The 23,124-nt window shown below is 43.7% G+C and overlaps 4 protein-coding genes across 7 annotated transcripts in view; 3 read left to right on the top strand and 1 right to left on the bottom strand.

Annotated features, from left to right (window-relative positions):
- Hook (hook microtubule tethering protein) overlaps positions 1-15,187 on the top strand; it is a 36,996-nt gene extending 21,809 nt beyond the window's left edge. Inside the window, exons 21-22 of one of the 3 annotated variants that reach the window (XM_077694351.1) lie at positions 4,263-4,387; positions 14,470-15,187. In XM_077694351.1, coding sequence (XP_077550477.1) covers positions 4,263-4,387; positions 14,470-14,488 — 144 coding nt within the window. In that variant the 3' untranslated portion in view covers positions 14,489-15,187. Of the gene's footprint in view, positions 1-2,050; positions 2,599-4,262; positions 4,388-10,732; positions 14,365-14,469 lie in introns of those variants that run through there. The other 2 variants (XM_077694352.1, XM_077694350.1) reach the window with 2 other exon arrangements.
- On the bottom strand, positions 14,858-16,330 carry LOC144163388 (SOSS complex subunit C). The gene is made up of 4 exons (XM_077694358.1): positions 16,160-16,330; positions 15,971-16,049; positions 15,689-15,710; positions 14,858-15,365 (listed from the first exon to the last, which is right to left on the bottom strand). The coding sequence occupies exons 1-4, from the start codon at positions 16,188-16,190 to the stop codon at positions 15,210-15,212; spliced, it is 288 nt and encodes a 95-aa protein (XP_077550484.1). The 5' UTR covers positions 16,191-16,330; the 3' UTR covers positions 14,858-15,209.
- On the top strand, positions 16,326-17,076 carry LOC144163385 (DNA polymerase epsilon subunit 4-like). Its single transcript, XM_077694356.1, has 4 exons — positions 16,326-16,629; positions 16,695-16,779; positions 16,844-16,885; positions 16,998-17,076. Exons 1-4 carry the CDS (start codon positions 16,468-16,470, stop codon positions 17,009-17,011), a joined length of 303 nt encoding a protein of 100 aa, XP_077550482.1. The 5' UTR covers positions 16,326-16,467; the 3' UTR covers positions 17,012-17,076.
- A 10-nt stretch (positions 17,077-17,086) lies between these two features.
- The window catches only part of LOC144163379 (mutS protein homolog 5-like), a 41,742-nt gene continuing 35,704 nt past the window's right edge, over positions 17,087-23,124 (top strand). The window contains exons 1-10 of one of the 2 annotated variants that reach the window (XR_013320901.1): positions 17,087-17,315; positions 17,398-17,524; positions 17,593-17,673; positions 17,733-17,810; positions 17,889-18,010; positions 18,863-18,969; positions 19,861-19,896; positions 19,976-20,058; positions 20,574-20,619; positions 21,412-21,550. Coding sequence is in view for 1 of the 2 variants with exons in the window: in XM_077694349.1 (XP_077550475.1) it covers positions 17,250-17,315; positions 17,398-17,524; positions 17,593-17,673; positions 17,733-17,810; positions 17,889-18,010; positions 18,863-18,969; positions 19,861-19,896; positions 19,976-20,058; positions 20,574-20,619; positions 21,412-21,550 (885 nt within the window). In the remaining variant the exon portion in view is untranslated. The remainder of the gene's footprint in view (positions 17,316-17,397; positions 17,525-17,592; positions 17,674-17,732; positions 17,811-17,888; positions 18,011-18,862; positions 18,970-19,860; positions 19,897-19,975; positions 20,059-20,573; positions 20,620-21,411; positions 21,551-23,124) is intronic. The other variant, XM_077694349.1, reaches the window with a different exon arrangement.

Below are 23,124 nucleotides of genomic sequence, written 5' to 3'. Positions count from 1 at the left end.
CCAGTAGTGAACAGACGTTCTTTTTGCCTGCCCATCAGGATCACTGGCACACGCCGAACATACAGCCAGTTTTCAACCGAAAACCACAGAGCGTAAGTTCCCAGGCCGACTGCTGGCCGTGAGGTGTGGGGCGATAGTGCTCGCATTGGTCAGGAAGCGTAAAACACTTGCACTTTTCCTGATGCCGCCGTACTTTTATCCACTGTTTTTGTTTAGACTTGCCGGCGCCCCTTCACATTGCGTGGCATGGCTGACGCTATGAATTTGAGCGTAAGTTGGGCAACTGGGGTGTTGCGTAAGTAGCCTGTGGTGTGTGGCACCCTAGCAAAGGGCAGTCAGTACCTGTGGGTTGGAAAAGTATTTTCTTGTTGTTGTTTTAAGCTTGTTACCCTTCGAAACAGGGCAGCTGCGTGATTTCAAGGGGCGGTGAAGTGTGAAAAGCTGGTTGGCCTATGTCGGCTTTACACCTTCGTGACCATGGAAGAATCTAAAAGCGTGAGGGTAATCCATTAGCAACACAGCGCAAAAAAGACCAAGGACGAGACGGAGATGACAAACAAGCGCTTGTTTGTCATCTCCGTCTCGTCCTTGGTCTTTTTTGCACTGTGTTGCTAGTGGAATAATGGTTGTTTTTGGGTAGTCCAAGAAATATTTTTTTCCCGCCGTAGCAAATGATTGAGTCTAAAGTGGAAGATGTGAAATGATAGAGGAAGGATAGGGCTTTCCAACAGTATTCAAACAGCAGATTTGTTACAAATATTATCAAAAAAATTATCAAAACACAAAAACTAACAAAAAGAAAAAAAAGATGCAATATTTCAGTGTTATTTTTCACAGGGTAAACATAAAAGAAATTGAAATGTATACTTTGGATACAAGGCCCTTATAGAATAATACTGCAAATATGAGCTTTGTAAGTGCAAGAGTTGTTTACATACATACAAAAATATTGGCTCTGGTGCCTATCATGCCAGCGCGGTGAAACAAAGGTTGGCTCCACTATGCAGCCGGTGCCAAGTGGTGCCACCTGAATGAAGTTGACACCCTGCAGATAACAGCTGTGACCTTTAGAGCAGGCCTGATATGTTTACATCTAAGCGTGGCAGCGATAGAACGGCCCGAGGAGGAAGTGAAACTTACTGGCGAATACTTGCTGGCATTCTGAGGCAGTTTGACGCACTTTCGCCATCCGTAATGAAGCCTGACGAATCGAAGTCGCTTTACATGTCTGTGCTGATAGCAGCATCCAGAGATTCCAGCTCAGATTCATTGAAATCCGTCAAAATTCAGATTCCCGTGACAAGCGCCATCAACGCTGCAACCGAAACCACGTGCACTCGACTGCAGAGGAGCTTTAACTATTCCCCCCCCCCCCTTTCCTTGCGGCAGAGAAAAGTAACTCGAAAGCGAAACTGATGAAATACTTCCTCTTTTACCCTTTGAATAGCATTAGCTGTCCAGAAGCACTTGGAGAGCACCGAAATTTTAATTTGTGATTATCGATATAATACTATCGATGGGAATAGCAATCACAAAAGTATTAATGTCGGGGGAAAAATGGACCGGAAGTGCCAGCTTTAGTTATTAGTTTCTGAGCGAATTAATCATTGTTAGCCCTCGAGCCAAAGCTGAGAGCTTCAAAAGGTGTGATCTGTCAGCTAAAACAACAAGTTATTTAGCCTTTGGTGTCCTACTGTAAATGCTGTAAGGAAAGGAAAGCACGTTTTGAACACAAGTGTCCTCGGATTTTTCAAGGAATAGCTGATTGGTCGTTAATAATTTCTTTTAAGGCTAGTAGTCGTGTGCGAATAGTCATTGTTACTTTCAAAATAAATTCGGAGCAAACAATTTTTTTGTGGTTGTTTTGACTTTAATTAAGCAAATGTTGTGTGGTTGCCAGTACGGAAAGTGACATTTACAGTTTCTTGGGTCCTGTTCAAAAACTCGCACAAACACACTAAAAAAAAACGAGGAAGGCCTGCTTGAAATCAGCTTTTGGGAAACCAGTTTCTGCCGGGACAGACCTGACTCGTGTTGTCACTGCATGCAGCCTCTTCCGCCCACCACCCACCGCCACCTTCTCTGGGAATGCCCAGCCGTGTCGGCTGCCTGTGAACGATGGGCAGGGGTGGCCTGCTCCTACGAGGGGTGGATCGTATCACCCGTCCCGACCACCTCTCGATCCCTGCCGGGGCTGTGGCAGTACACCATCCAGACCGGTGTCGTTAGGCCCATCCAGTAGCTCTCCTCTAGCTGTTGCACCCCTCTGGCCCAAGCTTTACCCATTCGAAAATAAAGTTTGCTCCCCCCCTCTCTTTCTAACCGTACGCCATACAACGAACGTGACGAAACTAACCTGCTGCTTTTAGCTTTGTAGGGCCTCGTGGCTTGTCAAGCTGCTCAATGAGCAGCTTTTTGTCAGCTTGGGTTGTGGTGCAAAGTATTGGCTTGCAGACAGACAAGTTAGAAAGAAACAAGTGCTGCCAATACTCAGTTGACTTAATTAGTTAACTTGTTGAAGTGAATTACCAATTAGCCCAGCTTTTTGCTTGGGGTCCATTCTCCCATTGCAGAAATAAATGGCTTGTGGTTGTGTTATATTTTGTGTGGAGTCAACTTTCATCTCGTTTGGTGCTTCTGTTGTAGTGTAGTTCAAGTGTCTATTCTAGCAAATAATCACGATTCTCTTGAGCTACAGAAATTGGTCGTGGCAGCTTCATAAACTTCCTTTTATTTTAGAGGAGGGAATCTGAAGGTGCAGGGCAACGTCAGGCATAAGAAAGGACAGTGCAGGCATTTTATTTTTGAACTCTAGCACTCATGACATGTTTCTGCATGCAGGAGAGGTTGGCATTCAATGCCAAATGTAAATGCACAAGAAACGTCGTGGCCGCAGTTGGCGTGAGTGTATGCAAAGTAGCTTCTCCACTGCCTTGGCTTCATCGCCCCCTTGTGAAGAAAGCTTTGTGTTTGTCTTTTAGGAGTATGGAGCTAGACAAGTTTGCACATGTGTCTAAGATAGGAGTAAGGCACAGACAGGTATTAGAAAAAGAGCAGCGTTTCCCATTGATTAATGACAGAAATGAGAGTGTGAAAGTAGCGTGCCTCTAGGCCTTCTCGTCTATAAGGTGTTGAATGGGCTTGCTTGCGCAGGCAATCGAGTTGGCTCAAATCCAAGGAGATAAAATGCGCTTTAATTATAAGCCTCTTCCTAATGCAGTCCCACCGCTTTCCCATGACCATGGAGGAAGTAGAAATTCTTTTCCAGGTTGGCTCAACACGTACGCGTACATGCTGGGCCGACTTATGGTTTTAGTTTTTACAACTTGGCGTCAGTGTTGTCACAAGATGCAGTCTCTCTCTCTCTCTCTTTTTTTTTTTTTTTTCATTCAGTGTTGCCACTGCTGGAGGCGAAAGCCAACTGAATTTGGTGGCAGTTGCAAATGTTCGAAACGCGATGCAAATTTGTATAATCTGGTGGAAAATATGTTTTACATGTGAGCGGGGAATTTTGTTTTTTGATTTGGGAAGTAGATTTGAGTTTGCTAAAACAATATCTCTCTGCGTTTCTGACCTTGGAAATACTTCCAAGACAATGTGATGTTCTCAAATAGTTCTGTTTGATGTAAAGCCTAATCAAAATTAGGCCTCAACAACAATACTTGTGCAGCTTAGTATTCATGCGCTGCAGTGAACAGCGCCAAGGTCGTCTTCTCTTTTTTTCTCTCACAGCGAGAAAGAAAAAGCACATCTGCTTTTAAAATTTGCCGCTAGGTGGAAGCAGTGAGCATTACATAACCCCCCACTTTGTACACTTTGCATAAAGCTGTTAGACATGCTAAGGTGAAAGGTACCAAACAGTACACGTGTGCGTTTTCTCCAAAGAGGAGCTTCCCATAGCTGATCAGGTCATAAATAAATTTCAGGGTAAGGCAATTCCTCCCCTAATGTAAATTGGGAAAGAGTGTACCATACTGCGGCAGGTAATTGCTGTTTTCATGCTCACACCACAGCGGAGTCACGATTCTGCTGTATGACACCGCTGTCGGTCATGACAACTGAGTCAGGATGATGAAGATGCTTTGTGAGATACTTATGCCCGTGCGGACAGTCGCTGGTGATATTGTATGATATATTAATATTAAATAACCATCATGTAGCAGCGTTACTTGACTGCGTGTTGTTGAAGCCCTCGTGTCTACTCTTTCAACCTTTGCTGTTCAGCTTTTGACAAACGCAATGTCTCCTTGAACCTGTTGCAGGGAGCGAAATCTCAGCAGCGGTCAGCTGAGGAGCGCATTGTCCAGCTGACTGGCGGGCAGTCTTTCCTGGCGAGGCAGCGCCAGGCCACGTCGAAGCGGCACAACCTGCCCGGTGTCCAGACGAGGTGAGAGCCGGGTATCTATTGGAGGCACTTCAGAGGCGGCATGCCTGATGGGAAAGGGGATTTTTGTTTTGAAGTAGCGATTGGGCGTTTTGCAACGTTGTGTGTCAAGGAGCTCTGATCACAGTCATCCGGGGCATGGTGAAACACCTGGTTATGTTGACGTTATGAAGTGAATATTTTTTAGGTTATATTTGTGTGCATTGCATTTGGCAAGAGTGCATGTTGTGTGTTGTTATTTAGCATGCTGTCATGTACTTTTATTGATTTGTGTGCGCACTAGGGGCAGTTGAGAACTGTGAAAATTCGAGTAAAATTATGATGGCACTCTACTATGCTTATTTATTGGTATTGCCATTATTTGGCTTTTATTGAGTGAGTTGGCTACACTCATGTTCATATTCTTTGTGCTGGTGGTTCATGGGCCCTCCGCTCGCCCCACGGTAGGCTTAATTTTTGGGCAGTCGAGTATGATTTGCCACTGTAAACCTAATAGGGCTTATATTATAAGTCACATTTGATGTATTTGGACACTTCGAACAATTTTAACATCCGGTGTTGTCGTGGATGTGTAGGACTTGCAGAAAAAGAAATCCTTTTGTCTTGCTTCACTACTTCCGGGTCTCAGGTTACGCAGCATCGTAACTAGCAAGGCCTACAGGTTTTCCCCCTCAATTTATTCTAATCGCCATACAATTTAATCTAGGCGCCAGCGAATTTAATATAAGCACCATCTAATTTAATCCAGATGCCATGTAATTTGTCAGCTGCCAGCAAATTTAATCCAAGTGCCAACCAATTTAATATTTTCACCAACCAAATTAATCCTGCTATCAGAAGAATCTTCAGGAATGTTTTGTGCAAAATTAGGCACAGATTTGCAGACTTTGTTGCGCATAGTGTGGTGAAAACCTTGTGTTTCTTGAACCATTAGCACAAACTATCTTACTTATTGGATACTTACTTCTCAGCAAATAACACATCGTTGCTCGTCCAGCAAAAGCTGACAGAGCTACGAAACGTATGATCTTTCAGTTAAAACAAAATTTCATTCAGCCTTTAGTGTCCCTTTAAAGGGACCCTGCAACACTCTTGGAGCAGTGCAAGTACACCTGCGCGACGTTTAGATTACACTGCCAGGAATACCTGAGCCAAATATTACACGTGCACGTGAAGCGGTGAGCGCGCAAATCGATGTGAAAGACGCGGAAAAACCAACCGCTCTCTCTTCAGTTGTCCTCGATATGCAACCCCTGGCATGGCCTAAGGGACGTCACATAGGCCATGGCAGCCCGATCGGCTGTCACTGGTCAACTTTGCGGCTAGATTCTCCCATTTCCGTCGTCGTCATCGCTGTGTACGAACCTCTTTTATGCCTGAACCTGTAGGCACAGTTTTGCCATTTCTTTTTTGTTTTGAGTGCGCGCGGAGTTTGAGTGATGAGCTCAATACTTCCCTTTCAACGGGACCACTCGACTACAAACGTTTATTGCTTCAAAAACGCCCTACCAGCCCGAGCGCGCACTTGCGAGCAGGCACCCATGCCTGCTTTTTTGTGGCACCAGACTGGAAATAGGCCCCTCCGCGTTGCGGAGAAAATGAGAAAACTACCCGGCATGTGATGTATCGAAGGCCGCCGAAGAGAACGCTGCGAGCCACCCCCCTCTCCGGGAGAGAGCGCGCAGCTTTCGTCGCGTTGTCCGCGGTCGAGTTGAGAGGGAACGATTATGCGCGATTTCTCATTGCGCGTAGTTTCGTTAATTGTGAACGGATTTTCATAATTCTTGCGGGAGGAGATTTCTGGGACAATAGACTTTATCCCAAAATACATTACTAGTAGTCGATGGCAAGTGTTGCAGGGTCCCTTTAAGGGAGCCTCACCTGTTAATATTCCTATGGGACTTGACTACTTCATGACTCACGGGTTTAAAAACCTTCGTGCACCACTAGGAAAACCTTTGCAGATCCATGAAGATGCTCCAAACGGCCTAGTTTACTTATTTTGGAAACATGTCACTTCTGTGCTGAAGTAAAGAGGTGAAACTTTTGCTTGAAAGACAGCTAGTGCCATCTAGTGAAAACCGGATAAACCAATGTTTTTCTTGATTAATTTTTATCTCAGTAAGTGAACATAGTTCTGAAAGAAGCAAACTAGGCCGTTGGGAACACTTTCACGTATATGTAAAACTTTTTGTATCTGTGAACGATGCTTTTTAAAGGAGCCATGAAGACAAAGAACAAGTTTGCTTTTATTCGAAAGATTTTGTGTTTTATAGTGTCCCCAGCGCTTGTCTGGATGCAAACAATGTTTTATTCACTGAGAAATTAATCAATTTACGTTAAAATTGATTTTCCCACTAAATCGTGCGTTTTCGTGGTCTGCAATGACATCACAGGAACCGACCGCTCTGCAGCAGATTGGAAAGCCTTGCTTACCGTTAGTGAACCTAGATGGCGCCACCATGCCGTGGCAAGCCATTTTCTTCCCCTGGTTTTTTTTTGGCCGTATTTGAACCTGGCTTGTTTTTGTTCCGGGAAGAAATAATGGTTCCGTGAAACAGAGTGCTCACTCGACAAATATAGTCATGTAAGACGCCGTTGCTTGCGTCACTCGGCCAGTGTCGTCTGAGACAACCCCACAGCCCCGCAGTCTTGTGCAGCTAAACCAAGTATAGTGCTCGCAGTACCAAAAGCAATACGCATCAGTACTTCTTGTTTACGTGTGCTTTCGTAACTTCCACTGTCAGTCGCACCATTCTCACTGCTTGAAAAAGAATGTGCCCTAAATTGCGCAAATAGCTCGTTTGGTGAACTTATAAGCTCTGCCTAATTTGGGGTTGCTTTTGCCGCCCTCCGCCAATCGCAGAGCTGGCTGGTATGACATGATAGGTTCTGTTGCAGGAAATGAGCTAGTGGGTCGCGTGGCCTTTCCCTTCTTTCCTAATTATGTAGCTTATCTGAGCGAAGTTTACGTTAAAAGTGGTGTCAGTATGATTCTAACGAGGCAATCTTTTGAATGAACCAAACTTGTGTTTTCTCTTCATGGCTCCTTCGAAGGAGCTAAACTATACTTAGTTTAGCTGCACAGGACTGCAGGGCTTCGGGGTTGTTTCAGACGACACTGGTTGATTGACGCAAGCGACGATGTCTTACGTGACCGTATTTGTCGAGTGAGCACCATGTTTCACGAAATGATTATTTTCTCCCTGAACAAAAACAAGCCAGGTACAAATACGTTCACAAATAACCAAAGGCAGAGAACGGCTTGCCGCAGTGTGGTGGCGCCATCTAGGTTCATTAACGGTAAATAAGGCCCTGTGATGTCATTGCAGACACTAGAATGCACGACTTTTAATTTTAACTTAAAATAATTAATTTCTCAGTGAATAACGCATCGTTTGCATTCGGGCAAGCGCTGGGGACACTATAAAACACGAAATCTTTCGAATAACACAGACTTGTGTTTTGTCTTCATGGCTCCTTTAACTCTTTCGCTACCGCGCCTATCAAAATCGATCAATTTGATCGATACTTTTGGGAGCGCCTTTTCATAGCGTTCCAGGCGTTTCTCGAACAAGTAAAGCTGTTCGGAGGTAGATCAGAAAATGGCCTTTCAAAATCAGTTTTGTTTTCATTTTTGCAACGGAAACGTGATTTTTGACACGCTTTTGAATCACCTGGTTGTGGAAAAGGGGCGTGGTCATCGCGCCTCAAGGCTACCAACGAAGAATGCGTGCAACTCGTAATTACTCTGCACCAGCGCTTCTTTTTTGCTATCAGGGCGTGAATGGGGAACTAGCAAACGATTTTCAATCGTCAGGTTCACGCTCTGACAGTAATAATCCCAGAAATCGGCTGAAAATGTCAAGCAGTGCCTGGTTGCAAAGCTACTTTATGATTTTAGGCAGTTTTATTGCCTTTGCGCAAGTTGTCCTAAGTACTCTGGTAGTTCTACTTACCCCAGGACCATTCCCAAACAGTTTACAACAGTTTCGGTTTCGTTTCTGCATCGCGAAATTCATATTTAGCGCAACTACGCAGTTACCCAACTTCAAGGCTAACTGCCATGGCGCCTGAAGCGTCCGCGACTGATCCTCGAACAAAGCTCGCCGCTCCTCATTTCCCCCCACCCTAACCCGATTTCTGCGATAAGAACTTCAGATGCAAGTCAAAAGGTCACACCCAGTCGCCAGATATCTGTTCCGCCGAGGACAGCGCTTCAAACCGGCCTTACACTGCCAGCTGTTCGCCTTCCAGTTTCGTTCTCATGCGAGGGTATACCCGGGTGTCTAATGTTGCTGCTTAGTTGAACTGTCTATTCGGACGGAGTCTCTGATAAGTTTTTGTACTGTTTCATTTGAAAAATGTTAGGTGGCGCTGCAATAGAGGAGGCTCGTTGTGCTGATCTTTTTTAGCGCGCGACTGCTACTCGGCCAAAGATCGCAGGGGACGATTCTAGCTCATCGTATCTCATTTTTGCGAGCAAGGCTACAATTGCGAGTAAGAAGATGATAATAAAGCTCAGCTCTATGTTTTGAGAGATAACTGACCGTGAACGACAACAAAGATCAGCCACGGCGTTCCGTTTTCAACTTCATGCATGTTTTTTTCTGCATCGCGTGCTTGTCCCAAATATTGTGCTCGCTGTAAATGCAAAGTCAGCCATTGACAAGATGTTTTTACGTTATGTGGGGGCAAATTGGTGCCTCTGATAACGTCAAACCGCCAGATTTATTCCAAGGAACCACCCAAAATTGCACAGTTTGAATTAGAGGTTGGGCTTCACCGCATGACACGAGCGCCGTGCGTGCTAACATTTTTTTTTATATCTGAAAAACTGTTCCGCGCAAGTCGACATTTTTTTTAGGGTGTGTTTTTGAAATGTTTCCCTGCAAAATGTATATTCTAATTTTTTTCTACTACCGGTGGTTTGATATACACAACTCCTTTTTTATCATTTTTTTCGACAACTTGACAAAACTTTTGATTTTGATATTTTTTTTCACAACTATGATATATGAAAACCTTTAAAAAACTGGTGTTATTGGAAAGGCCGTTAAATAATCTGCATTTTGTGCTCCTGCAATTAGTGCCTAAATAATTTTTTAGCAGAAAAAAAAATGTTTTCTTGGACCCCCCAAAATTGGTCAATTTTCTGCGGTAGCGAAAGAGTTAAGCCCGTGGGTCATGAATTATTAAGTCCCATAGGAATGTGTTTAGGTGAGTCCCCCTTTAACTCTTTGCGTACCGGGGGAAAAGTGCCGTTTTTTGTGGGTTCCAGTAATGTTTTTTTTATGAAAAACCTGTTGAGTGAAAAAATGTATAAAGCAAACGAAAACGAACCTAAATAGATTCTCTTCTTAATGATATAACTTTTATGAAATTGTAAAGAGAGAAAAAGCAAAATAAAAATTGTCAACTTCGACATTTTGGGCAATTTTAGCACCAATTTGCGAAAACGCTCTTTATAACTTAGAAAAATTTTTAGAAAAAATTCTGAAATATGCAAATGTTTTCTGCATTCCTTAACAGCGTTCTCTAAAAACATCAAAACCCTAACTTGAGCGGTTTCTGAGCTGCAAGAATTTGTTTACGGGGCTTCAATACCATGAAGAAAAAATGCTTTTTTCGATTGTTTTAGGTAAAGATTTTTATTGCAAAAACTCCGTTGTCGAGGCAGCAGCGAGTCTTGGCCAAAGGATGTGGAAACCCTGCAGATAAGATAGAACTATGCGTGACACTGATAAACCTCGCGAACCGTCAGCGGAGCACTCAAAGAAAACCGGCTACACTAGAGAAACAAGCCGCTCGCTTACCTGTTGGCGGCCGCTGATGTTCCGGGCTGATTGTCGTCATCGTCATTGTCAGAACTCAAGTCTGACAGATGTAAATCATTGGAAGAGTCACTGCTGCTAGTAAAGTCTCGAAAATCCACCGAAGATTGAGTAGAATCTCGCGATTTGCGGTGTTTGCGAGCACGCTTAGAGCTCGCGGGGGCGCAGCCATCTTCCGCGGCAACTACGGCGCGTATACGCTTCTCCCGGCGGGCTTTAAACACCGCCACCTGGCTCAAAAAATACGAACTACACAGCAAATGAAAGCTTATTTCTTGTGCTACACGGCAGATGGTGCCAAACGTTTCAAAGCGCCCGGCGCGACTTTCAAATCAGCGCTTGAAAATTCCGATCGATTTCGATCGCTCATGATCGAAATCGCGCCTGCGGTACGGAAAGAGTTAAAGCAGTCCTTTTGTTTCCTCGTTTTTCTGTTCTTTGTGAGTGAAGCGTTATCATTTTCCACAGCCTGCTCTTAGTGCGTACTTTGCTTTCCCTTTTTTTGTGCTTGCAGTGAATTCTTTGAGTGAGCATGGCGGCTGCCTGCGTCTACCGTAGAACCAAAAAGAGAGAGAGAGAGAGAGGGCAGAGCATGTGCCTGATGTGTTCGACCCCTCCCCCTGCGTGGCTGGCTGCAGTTTGTGCCTGGCTTTGCAATGGACCTCCCCGGTGCTACTTCTTGCGTCCTCCGAAAGACTGCACACATCAACATCGTTATTAGCCTCAACACCTCATCTTTCCACATTTTTTTTTCTGTTGTAGCAGCATTGGCTGGTGTCTGTGTGTTTTCACATTCCATTTCTCCGTTTTAGACGAGCATTGCTTTTTTTTTTCTTCTTCTTCTTTCTTTCTGCTAGTTTACCACCAGCCTCAAAGGTGTACGGGAAGTGGGGAAACACCATTTAATTGACTTTTAATGCGGCATTACTGGAATAGGCCGATGTGTGCGACGAATTCACCAAAACCACCTTGGCCTGTTCTTTGCTGGACGAGCAGAAGAAAATGTAGGGCGATCGGGAAACGTGTGGTTACGAAACGGTGTGTGGTTTGAACCGTGCACAGGTTGCAAGAGATACCTTTTGCGTTGCGAGCAAAACACAGCGACCAGAAAGTTCGTTAGTGGTAAAAACAACTGTCTTTAATCAGGTCTGGCCACTGTACTGTTTGGTACATACAATAGGTAAATTTGGTGGCTGTTCCCCACGTCCTCTGTAACTAGTACATATAATACCCAATTACTTGGCGTCTTTTTTTTCTCAGTTCACTGCTTATTAAGCAAGTTTGCTTATCAAGCAAGGTTTTTATTCATGAATCCCCACCTCTCGGCTGGTGGGGAAAATTTTTAGGAAATGTTTTAAGGGGAAAATCCTGGATTGTGAAATCCCTTTTAATTTTTTACTTTTAGTTTTGTGTAGCAGGGTTGTGTACATTTGAGTTCAACCAAACCCTTGGGTGTGTGCATGGTAACTTTGATTGGTGCGGTCTTTTGTGTGCAGTGGAAAGAGACATGAGCTCTTGCTATCCTAAACTCCGTACTCTGGTTTTTGCAAGCATGGCAACTTGGAGTGCTCATAACAGACACAAAGATTTTGAGCTATTTCACTGGGGTTTTTACAAAAATATAGGTGCAGTACATTTGCCCTAAAAATGTGTTTTATATTTGAACTGGCGTTTTATGCATCGAAGGTACATATCGGTTTTATGTGCTGTAGTGTAGGGCTAAGGATTGGTTTGGACTGTCCAGGTACCTGAAACGTGTGTCGAGATCTCGTACACAAATGAAGTTGCAAACTGGTTATTGTACTTGTAAAGAAATACAGCAGGTTGCCTTGATGTTGCATTGGCTAACTGCAATCGCATTTCAATCAAACAAATGTGCATACACTTGTTCAGAGATGTACGAGAAAGCGGTTCTTATTATAAAACTGCCAAAAAGTCCTAGAAAACAATTCTTTTTACAGCGTGTAAAAACCTCACAATACTTTTTTTTAGATTTCTTAGCCCAATTACCTAAAACCGAACTATTGAAGGGCTGGAAACAACACATAGTCTCAATAGTTTCATTTTCATGTGCATACTAATGCGCATACCCATTAGTTGTCAGAAATTGGTATTACGATGTGCCTGCGTTCATTACTTTGGCTGCATTCAAGCAAAATAAAGTGCGATCCCTGTGTAGAGAGGTGTAGGCAGACATTTTCCTTGAGCCAGGCAAAACTTTCAGAAGTGGAAAGTAGTGTAGCAAGTGCTAAAAGTTTTATCACACACAGAAGTTAGTTTTATTATTGCTGGTAAGAGCCTTCTTTTTTTTTGGGGGGGTGGGGGGGGGCTATGTTCATGGCAGCTGCTGAGAGCTGTTGTTGCCTTTTCAGTTAGGTAAAAAGTGTCATTTTTTTGTATGATTGTGGCCCAGCTTAAGGTATGACATATTGGTCGGCAAAACTGTCTCATTATCAGAAAGCAAATGGGATGACAATCCTTTTTCTTTGTTTTCAAGCATCAAAACTTTAGATTTTAAATTTCATGCACACAAATACAAATATGTAGTCACAACTTATGTGTACCGTATTTTCCGGTCTATACACTTTTGTGTAAGTTGTACCCCCCTCAAACCGACAGTTTTTCCGAAAAAAAGAATGTATACAAGTCGCACCAGTGTACAAGACGCACCGGTGTACAAAACGTACTTAGTTATCAGGTAAATTCATAGAGGATCAGCTCGTTAGAAAGTGCTGTGAAAGTACATGGTTGCGGCGGCTGCCGCCTCTGAACGTACCCCGGTAAGCAGTGCTAGACCCGTGCATATACCGTCCAAAGTCCAGCTAGACAGAACTAACTTCTCAAAAAATGGTTTATTGGTACACACAGATGGCATGTACTTACAGACAGCGTTTAGGCAAAACCATCGAAGCCTTCTTCCTCCGACTCACTGACAAATAATTCATTTAGACCATATAGCTGGGTCTCTTAATGTGTGCTGACATTACGCAGCACACAGGTACCTTTTTGAGCGCGGACCACGCGTGGCCGCCACATACCGGATTTATTCCATACGTAAGTCGCACCAATGAAAATTAAAAAAAAAAGCAACGAATAAGATGCACCAACGAAAATGTAAGAAAAAAGCCGCGACTTGTACACCGGAAAATACGGTATTCACCCTTTGTTTTAGTTTGATGCTGTTTAGAGTGGCACGGTGGTATAGCACTTCAAAAAGCATGCTCAGGAGGCAGTTTCTTTAGCTGTACAGAATTTGCTATTCTCTTTCGGTGATTTTGAAAGCCTGAGTGGTGTGCCGTTTGGTGCACCACTGCATTTGTGTCAGCACGAAGATAAAAACAGCATTTCGCAGCCAGTGAGCTACTTGTGGAAGATTTAAGTGGGACTCTGGTGACATCCATCGCGAAATTTGTTTTTAGGCAATCTCTGAACCGTCTGGCATGAGGGGCAACGATATACTAGAGATGTTAACAAGAGTTGGTGCAGTGTGCTTTAAAAGAACCAATCAGCAAGTGCCTTTCGGTGCAGTAGCATTGTATGTTCACTGCAAATTTTCTATCGTGTTTTATATTTTTCTTCTACAAATTTTCTACAAGTTTTCTATCGTGTTTTATAAGCCGGCCAAGCTCGGTACAAGCGGAACAGAAAGAAAATTTCATACATAAAAAAGTTATCAAAATATTAACTTCAAATTTTTATGGTGTTATCACAGAAGCATTTCCAGTTGCTGTGCCAATTTTCATCAAAATCCACAAAGAAATAAAAAAGTTGATTTTGAAAGCCACGTCCCCCCTTAAAGCACGACTTGAAGCCTTGTACAAAAGCTCCAGGCAAGAGCTGAAGAGATGCTTTCGACATGTTTTTACCATGTTTTACCTCAAAATGTGTGCCTCTCTTTTTTTTTTTCTCTTAATCCAAAGTGCAATGAATGCATAGACATTTAGATGGGCTTGCCGTGTTCTGCCATCGGAGTCTCAAACATCTTTCATTTGTGCCACCAAGACATAGAAATAGCCTTGGTGGAAATTGTAAGTGTTCACACACCCACGTATGTACATAAGCGGTGTACGTTAGCTTTAGGGCAAGGGTGTCTGGCTTTATCGTTTGTTATTTATGTACAAAAAATAAAGGTGAGATTATTTGAAACCTGTGGTTTCTTTTCTTCTCGCAAATTTTGGTGGTTGCTTTAGAAGATATTTTTGCACTTTATAAAGTGATACCAGACTTAACCATTAATTTTCTTTATTCCAGAGGTCGAATGCAGCACTGAAAAAGCCTGCCCCAGGTTGCTTCGAAGTCACAAGCACCACATGTTAATATTTTCACCAAGTCTAGTCATTTTTCGGAAGTACAAATATGAGCAGGGATATCACTGGCTGCTATCATGTGGATAAAAATGTATCCTAGAATTAGCAGCTGCAGTTTTTTTTTGTACACGTTCTAACCCACTTTTATTGCAGCGACTGTGGCAGTGTTGTCTGTTTGAAATTCATGCCCTCTTACCCTTCATCCACCATTCCCTTGTTTTGCCAATCCTATTATCACTGCATCTCCCTCCATCTTCGAAGCACTTTCAATGCCACCTACCTGTCAACCATTCAGATAACTAAAACCAATCAATCCAATGAAGCAAGACAACTCCACTCATTCCATTTATTTCGCAAACAGCAAAGTCACTAACATTGCTCATTCTTTGCATCGGAATGATATAACATTTACACGTGCACACATAAGTGAGGCATTTTTTAAGGTCCTCACGGTCGATTCACAGCTGAAGGCGCACTGTTCATCACAACGCCTGCGACTAGCTATGCCAAAGTCCACAGAATCATACATCGTTGATTACGTTGGTGCAAAATAAAATGAACGTACTACACAGATGTTGCATGAGCAACGGAACACCTGTTTCGTCTATTACTGCGTACAGTATCGAATCTTGACTGTGGAAAATAAAGACGTCAAAAAAGTTGTGTCGTTTGTGCCGGACTGTGTTACTGCTTGTCAAAACGAGGCAAGACGGGCAGTATTAAATTGCCAAACGACGAATCTTGCGGTATGAAGAAGCCCACAGAGCTAGAGTGGGCGTGTTGGAGTGCCGTCCTTTGAGACGTGGTCAGAACGTGGCCGTCTGTCGCGTTAGCCGCCGCCTGGAATGCCAAAACAGTCTTCGTCAGCTTGGAGCGTTGTGGTGACACTTAGTTAAATTGAAGGAAGCGTTATTAGTTTGCCTAATGGTGTACTCATAAGAACTGCTGATCGCCTCTTCCTTGAATTATTGTGTTCACACGAGCGTTTGAAAGGTTTTTGTGTGTAAAGCATTCTTTCGGTGCTCGAGAAAATCTTCCAGCGTAAAATCCTTACGCGAGGGGTAACTAAAGTAACGTATTCGTAATTGCTTAGTTTTACTGCAATAAAAGGCAGATCGAACGGCCACCGATAACTGGGAGTAGGAAGTTGTGTACAAACCTACCGCAGCAGGTAGCGATGCCGGGCTGTAATGTGAAACAAGAAAACAGAGTTTCAGTTAGATTCACGTGCTTTGTTAGTGCTGGAAAACACTCGCGAAACATTAGCTTGAAAGCGTGACTCAGACTTGCAAAGATAGAACACACCGGACATGGTATTGTGGCTTGGCCTAGTCCACTGTGTTTTATCTTCACAAGTCGGCGTCAGACTTTCGCGCTGTTGTGTCTTGCTTAGCCGGGTACCAGCTTGCTCAAATAATTGTTACGCGCGCGACTAGCAGGCGAACCTTGCATTTGCTTGGGTTTGTTTGAGGAGCAGTTGCTTCTTCTGTTGGAGCTCTTCTAGAATCTTGCGATTCTGAAGTTCTGGAAAAAAATCAGAACAATCGTTGCGTGACAAGAGTCAAGGACTGTCACACGCAGAAATTTCCCGATTCAGAGCTAGGTGCGAAGCTGAACGATTTGTCGCGAGATACCTTGCCGGGCCGTCGGCGGTTGAAAGGCCATCTTGCCGATGTTGCGCTGTTTTTGGATTGATGTCGCTCACGCTCCCGCCGCCGTTCTGGCCGTTCTGCGTGTGACTCTTGCGTTCAGTTATATATCGAGTGCTATAATCTTTACAAAAACTATTGGTATCTAGAAATGAAGCATTTAACACTTATTTCAGAGAGAGTGTTTGTCGCTCACTCACTCTGGTGAGTGACAACGCACTTTTGAGCAGCATTTCATTGGGCGTTATGTTGGTTATGTCGCTAACAGTGGTCAGCAGCTGGTGCGCGGGAAAATGTCTGCAAGCGCCGAAACCGAGCAAGAGTCCGCTAATAATGCGGAAAAAGGGGAAAAACTTTGCCGTTTCCCATTGTCACGCGTCAAAACTATTATGAAGCTGGACCCTGACGTTATGCTCGCCAGTCAAGAAGCGGTATTCCTCGTCTCGAAAGCGGCGGTGAGCAATCTTTGTCTGGAGGGTCATTGACGAGCACGTTTTCACTGCCGCTACTGTCATTTCAGGAAATGTTCGTCGCTGCCTTAGCGAAAGAAGCCTACACGTTTACGCGACAAGCAAAGAAAAAAACCATTCAAAAGAAGGACGTCGGTGCGTGGTCTCTTGTCACTTTTTTTTTTATGTTCTCACTAAAAATATTTTTCTTAAATTTCAGACTCTTCCGTTGAAGCTGTCGAAGCATTCGCCTTTTTGGAAGGTGCGTAGAGAAATGTGGATTTCAGAACCTTATAATCGTGGAGGAAAACTTATAATTGTGTGAGCAGCGCAGTCAGCTTCAGAACCTGAAACATCGTTGACTTATTTTACAGGGATGCTGGAGTGACGAGACACATCCCGCGTTTTAGCTGCGGAACATTTTGTAAATAAACCATTTTTTTCGCGTAAAAATTCTCATGTCTGTTTTATTTCCTGCAAAATTTTGTTATCAGTGCTAGTTGTTAATTTTTATATAAAGAATATCATTTGCGTTCTCTAGACATTTATCGTCTGCAAGCTGAGTGGTGAAGGTGGGTTGTTTGAGTCGGCCGCTCCCACATGCTAGGTTTTACCTTGCTGTTGCGATGCAAAGTGCGACTTCGACATTAACGCGGAACGATCACACCACAACTGACGATGACCGATCACAGGTAAGGCAGTCGGTAATTCAAGATATCCAGTTTCTCACGTTTCTGGCGTCCTGCTCTCTTTCACCTCTACGTGCATCGTTAGGTCATTCTCAGCATTGCACGGTCGACTCGAAACTTCGGCGCTGCCTATTACGACAGCAGCACTTTCAAAATGTACCTCATTCCTGACCAAGACGACTTCCCGCCTGCATACTCCCTCTTGTTCTCGGGCAAGTATTGCTTTAAAAGAGTTCAGTTGCATTATATTCTGCTCCCTAAATTGAACTTCTCTTCCCAGTGCTGCACGAAGTCAAGCCGTCTTGTGTGCTTCTCAGTGCAAAATCTGACGAGAAACTGGCAAAAACCATAAATGAGTTTTGTAAGTGCTCAGTCGTGTGAAGGGAGTGTGAACTACATTGCATTACCCTTTTCTTTTAGTGTCATCCGATGATTCCTCGTCGGACACGAGGTCTTACGACAAAGATGTCATCCGTACTCTTCCCTTCAAAGATTTTGGTGAGATGTTAATTTTTTTCTTATTTTAATAATTCATTCTGATGAATCGCACATGTTTCTAAATGTCGTTTTTTACAGCATACGAGCAGAGTAGGCACCGGCTTTTATATATGACGCTTCCCGACATGCCGAGTGGACTCTCCGAGGAAGCACGCTTTGTCTACATGTCTGCCATTGTTGACTTCAATGCCATCGCCATGGTAAGCCTCTGTTGTATGCCAGACGAGGAGAGCATTTGAAGCAAGTGTCTGTTTTGAAAAAAGCCCGAATCTTATCTGATGATCCTCATTCGTCGCTCTATTCTTAGCAGTGTACGTAGTTTCCTTATGCACTGGGACGTCCATCTAGGCTGTTTGTCTTCAGGCCTTTTCACAGGGTTTTGCTGTTGTCACCCTTTCCACATTGTTTAGCTTGCTGAAACCTTGATTTACGTTCCTATTCCAATTTCCTCTCGTGTCAGCCTGGATAGACTGGGAATTTGTTTTCATAGTTTTCTTAAATCACGATAACCTTTTGTTCATTTGACTTGAAGTGTTGCTGATACACTTGTCAAACTTGCATGTTAAGGTCACTGGGCATGATCGAAAGAACAAAGATGCATTGCTGCGGGAAAAAAAATAAAATCACCTGTGAAGGATTTGCTTATTCGCCCTCATGTTTTGCACAGAAATCATTTCTTGTGGTTTTCTTTTAAACTAGCATTAGTTATGCTTCTTGCTTGGTATATTTATGATAAAAATGGTCCACAGTTGATCAACACTACCTGTGATGTTATCGTTGCAGGGATGTACCTTTTTAATTTTCTTCTCTTGTGAATTGTGAATAATTCTAATTTATTCTGAATTGATGGGATATTGTTACTGAACTCTACACATGAAATGGTCTTAAAAGTCCACGAAACGAAATTTTTCCAGCAAAGTTCAGTGCAATGAAATGAACCAAGCACAGGCCTTTTTTGTGCAGCTGAGCTGTACTTACAGAGAGTGATACTTGTAATTTTTTGTTACACGCCTTGACAAAATCAACGAGCAGTTTTTGGTTCATCTGTCCAGGTTAGAGCAGCTGGGGCCTTGCTGAACTACCTTGGGCAGTGCAAGTTTGATTGCCTCCAGGGCTCGCAGGATAGTCCCTTGGTTCGAGACGTCGTCATGTGCAGCCTGTAAGTAACTGACACGAGTTAAATTGCGCAAACTGTCATTGTGTGCTTGAAAATTTTTGCTGGAAACTAGTCCCTTGTGAGCTGAAATTTTCTTCATATAGCTTGCTTCTCGAAGCAAACTGCAATAAATTTGCAGTAGTTCAAGCGGTATTTTAATCTCTAGAGATTAGGATAGCAATTTAGAGAACTTTCCAATTTGGAGAAAAAGAGTGAGATTACTCTAAACTCTAAAGACGCTTTACATATTGGCTTTATCTAGGCGTCTTCACCAGAGTATCACAGGCTCAACTTTGACAAAAGTTGCAGCGAGCCATAATTGCACACAAAAGATTCCAATTAAAGCATTGTGTCGGGCAAATTTGTGATAAAGCAAGGGTCTTCTTAGCATTTGTTCTCCAAGCTGGTAAGTTAATTCTACTGCATCTGTGTTGCTCAAGCTTTTTAAACTTCAGGGGCGTTTTGATACCATGTCGCCTGTATTTGCAAGAAAACAATTCACAAGACTCGAATTTTAATCCTTTTTTTCTTAAAAGTCGGGCTGTAACGAAAGCTGGAGGAGACAACATTAACTAAGTGCAGCACTTGCCAGTGTTAGGTAAGCATGAGAAAACTTGCCGCTATTCCGCACTGTCATGCGGTCTGCCGGCAAGTTTTGACATTTCGGCAGAATACCAGCAAGTGTCTGATTACCGACCGTTCTACAATGCCGGTGAATTTCTGGCATGTAAGCGAATCATGACATGTTGTGTGTTGAACAGCATACCATTCATTCGCTCACTCGGCTTGGTATCAACAGGCAACATTTTGCAACCAAGACAGATAATATTGCATTTACTGCAGTTTGTCTTTATATCACCATGCGTTCACTGACTGTGAGTTGTATCTACCCAGGAAGGACCGTGTTCTCATCAGTCGGACAACGTTTGGGTGAGTCGATTGATCTGGTGGCCAGTGATGTGTTCGGCGTGACAACGTCTTGTCGCCTTGTTGTTCCTACCGCGCACAGCTGTCTGCAGATCTTCAAGGAGGAGTGGCACCCTTCAGTTTACAAGTGCGGCATCTCTGGGAAGGAAGGCCTCTCGCTGTTCGGTAAGGGTGTCGTGCATACGGTACCTTGGGACCTTGTTCAGCAGCACATTGTGTGTACAAGCACGCGCTGTATTGCGCATTACACACAGTGCATGCAGAACTGACCCCAGATTCATGCAGTGTCTGTGAAAGCTACAAGCAAGGTTTAGGAATATGTCAGTTGAAACTTGCCCTGTGATCACACCTCAATTTTTTTTTTTTTAAACCCTGCACTTCCTTTTTTTCATCAACTGCTTGGAAAACACTAATAAAACCCTTAACTGCAGTTTGCAACAGAAGTAGCCATGTGCTTTGAGTTTTGTTTAAAAGGATGTACTTGCGAAGCTGGTGATTGATGGCCCTCAAGTCATGCTGTCGTTGATACAGGTCGCCAAAATATCGTCGTCTTGTGTTAGATGTGGTTGTGAAATTTTGATATGGCTTCCTTCAAAGCTGTCCTTTAATAGCACCATTTATCTTTTATCTCTTTTGGTCTCTTTCTCCCTACATATATGCTTTTTCTTCCAATCCTACAGGGCTTTTTAACTGCTGCAGATCCAAGATTGGAGGAAAGCAACTCAGGTAACCAGCATTAATCCTTGTTAGAATTTCCAACAGATAGCAACATAGAACGGCGTGTTTGTGCAGCTTGCTGTAGGGTGCAGGGCGGTATTTTCTTATTGTGCGGAAGCCATGGAAACAAGCCAGTGCTGCAATCTGTACTGGCCCACTCACGAGAAGAGACAACCAGGTGGATTGGTAACCGTTTATTTTGAAAACAACAGTGCAACGATTGTAAACACAAGGGGAAAAGCATTTGGGACAGTGTTGCCCGCTGTCCCCACCCTTTTATGTGTCTACCCTTTTTTTATCCGTTGTTTTCAAAAGGAAAAAAAAAAAAGTGAAATTCCCTGCACATCTCGATGCCCCACAATTGAGTTTTGTATGCTCAAATTTTCATGCAGGCTCACGTTCTGTTTGAAACTCCAATCTACAAACTCGGCTAGCTGAGAACTCAAACTGATGAAGACTACAGTTTTCAAATGCGCTAAGCCCTAAACACATAAAGGTTAATTTAACATTAAAAGTTGTGCGTGGTCTCTGTGAAATCTAGGAGCATGGTCTGACAAGTATAAGTTGTGTGAACTCTGGGGTTTCCTCAGGAAGGAAGGCATGTTCGTGGCTAAAAAAGGATGGCTGCTGCATCCGTACCGTTTCGTAGCTACGGCTACATTCCTGGCCCTGTGGGCCCCTAAACGGAGCCTAATTATTTTGCCTGCCTGAGTATAGAACCTACAGGAGGCTGTAGTTGGGATAAGTTTTTTTTTTTTTTTTGTGAGTTAATAGCATCTCGCTCGCTTTTGGTCACCCCAGGAAGATGTTCTGCCAGCCCACAAAGGACCTCGCCCTCCTCCAGTCCCGCCAGGCCACGGTCGCCTATTTCATGATGACGCAGAGCCAGCCCATTGTCAGCAGCCTGCGGGAGCGCTTGGCAAACGTCAAGGACATCTCGGTATGCTCTCCTCTGCAGTACATTTGATTGGTGTGCTCCTTCGTTTGCAGCAGAACTTTGGTATGCCTTAAAGGAGTACCGACGCGGAATTTTCGGGCTACGTTTTTTCGCTGCTATGCGTGCCTACTATCCCACTAATCATAGAATGACACATTAGGTGGTCGAGCGCAGCGTAAAAATTCATTTACGGTGTCGTTTATTCGTGCCAGTTTTGGTTTCGACAAAACGAACGCTGAGCAGCCCCCATGACAGGAGGTATCACGGGACGTCACCATTCTTGCCATACCGCTGCCGCTCTGGACGCGCGCGTGAGCAAGCACGCGCGCACCCAGACCGGCCGAGGTCTTCACCGTCCCCACGCGCCCGAGCAGCATGACGTCAGCCCCAAAACCGTGGCGTGTATGCACGCCGAAGCAGCGCGCGCCAACCACAGCCAGCGCATCGGCTTCGTCACGGGAGCCCCGACGTAGGCAGTTTGGGGAAAGTAGCAGATGATGTCATCTTCCCTCACAGCGCGCACACACGAAGACTAAGGCAAAGAAAGGGACAGGACGAGCGCTGACAGCACAGTGCTCGTCCTGTCCCCTTCTTTGCCTCAGTCTTCGTGTGTGCGCGCTGTTAGGGAAGATGAATAAGTACCAACTCGCCCAATTTACGGTTCTTTTGCAGATGATGTCATGTCGGCCCGCTCTGGGCTTTCTCGTGCGGGCAGAGATTAAAATGGATTTAAAATATGTTACGCCGAACGGTGTTGAAACTTGCTGGGGGATATCTCCTGATAAAAAACGGAAGCATTTTACATAGTTATCTCAGCTTTGAAATTTCGTGTCAGTACTCGTTTAAGGGATACTTTGCCCTTAAAGCAGCTCCTTTTAATTTTCAAGTAAACTCTGTGAAACTTGCCAGTCTTTTTACCGCTGATTTCAAAAATGTCATTATTTTGAGTCACTCAATCAGCTCCCGAGATAATTAGAGATAATTAGTCAATTTTTGGGGGAACAACATACAAAACAGTGTTGGTCACAAAACTGTAATCTTTACATTTTCTAATGCTCGGACCCGGTGAATGCAATAAGATAATCGTTTTTTTTTATGCACCCCTTGGAACTAATTTATAACTCATTAAACTTTGGTGGCACCAGTAGCAAGGAACCATTTTGAGGGCCCATTTCAAACACCAAGGTTTAATGAGCTGTAAAATTAGCTCCAAGCAGTGCATCAAAAAACCGCTTCTCTTATTGCATTCACCGGGGTTCATAGTATTGAAAATTACACAGATTACATTTTTATGACTAACACTGTTTTGTCTGTTGTTCTTCCAAAAATGACTAATTATCTGTAATTATCTTGGGAACTAATTCAGTGACTCACAAATAATGGTACGTTTCAAATCAGCAGGAAAAAAGCAGCAAGACTGGCAAGATTCACAGAGTTTGCTTGAAAATTTAAACAAATTGTTCTAAGAGCCTTGTCCCCACTTAACTGTGAGGTGGTGTGGGAAGCAGAATGTGATGTTCATGCAGCAACTCCAGAACCCTTCCTTTTCCTTCCTCACTCTTGACACTTTAGTCTTA

The sequence above is a fragment of the Haemaphysalis longicornis genome, unplaced genomic scaffold, assembly GCF_048455015.1.
Source record: "Haemaphysalis longicornis isolate Haplotype H1 unplaced genomic scaffold, Haemaphysalis longicornis Haplotype H1 scaffold_12, whole genome shotgun sequence".
In the NCBI taxonomy this organism is placed as follows: Eukaryota; Metazoa; Arthropoda; class Arachnida; order Ixodida; family Ixodidae; genus Haemaphysalis; species Haemaphysalis longicornis.
Note: the sequence above shows the minus strand (reverse complement) of the source record. Positions and strands in the feature narration are given on the sequence as shown.

Bases quoted from the DNA above. Each gene is read 5' to 3' on its own strand.
- LOC144163388 (XM_077694358.1), bottom strand. From the start codon at position 16,190: ATGGCCTTTCAACCGCCGACGGCCCGGCAAG. The intron at 16,050-16,159 runs GTATCTCGCGAC...ATTTTTTTCCAG, and splicing joins ACCGCCGACGGCCCGGCAAG to AACTTCAGAATCGCAAGATT. The intron at 15,366-15,688 runs GTAGGTTTGTAC...TTGGCATTCCAG, and splicing joins CGGCATCGCTACCTGCTGCG to GCGGCGGCTAACGCGACAGA.
- LOC144163385 (XM_077694356.1), top strand. From the start codon at position 16,468: ATGTCTGCAAGCGCCGAAACCGAGCAAGAGTCCGCTAATAATGCGGAA. The intron at 16,630-16,694 runs GTGAGCAATCTT...CTGTCATTTCAG, and splicing joins TCCTCGTCTCGAAAGCGGCG to GAAATGTTCGTCGCTGCCTT. The intron at 16,780-16,843 runs GTGCGTGGTCTC...CTTAAATTTCAG, and splicing joins CATTCAAAAGAAGGACGTCG to ACTCTTCCGTTGAAGCTGTC.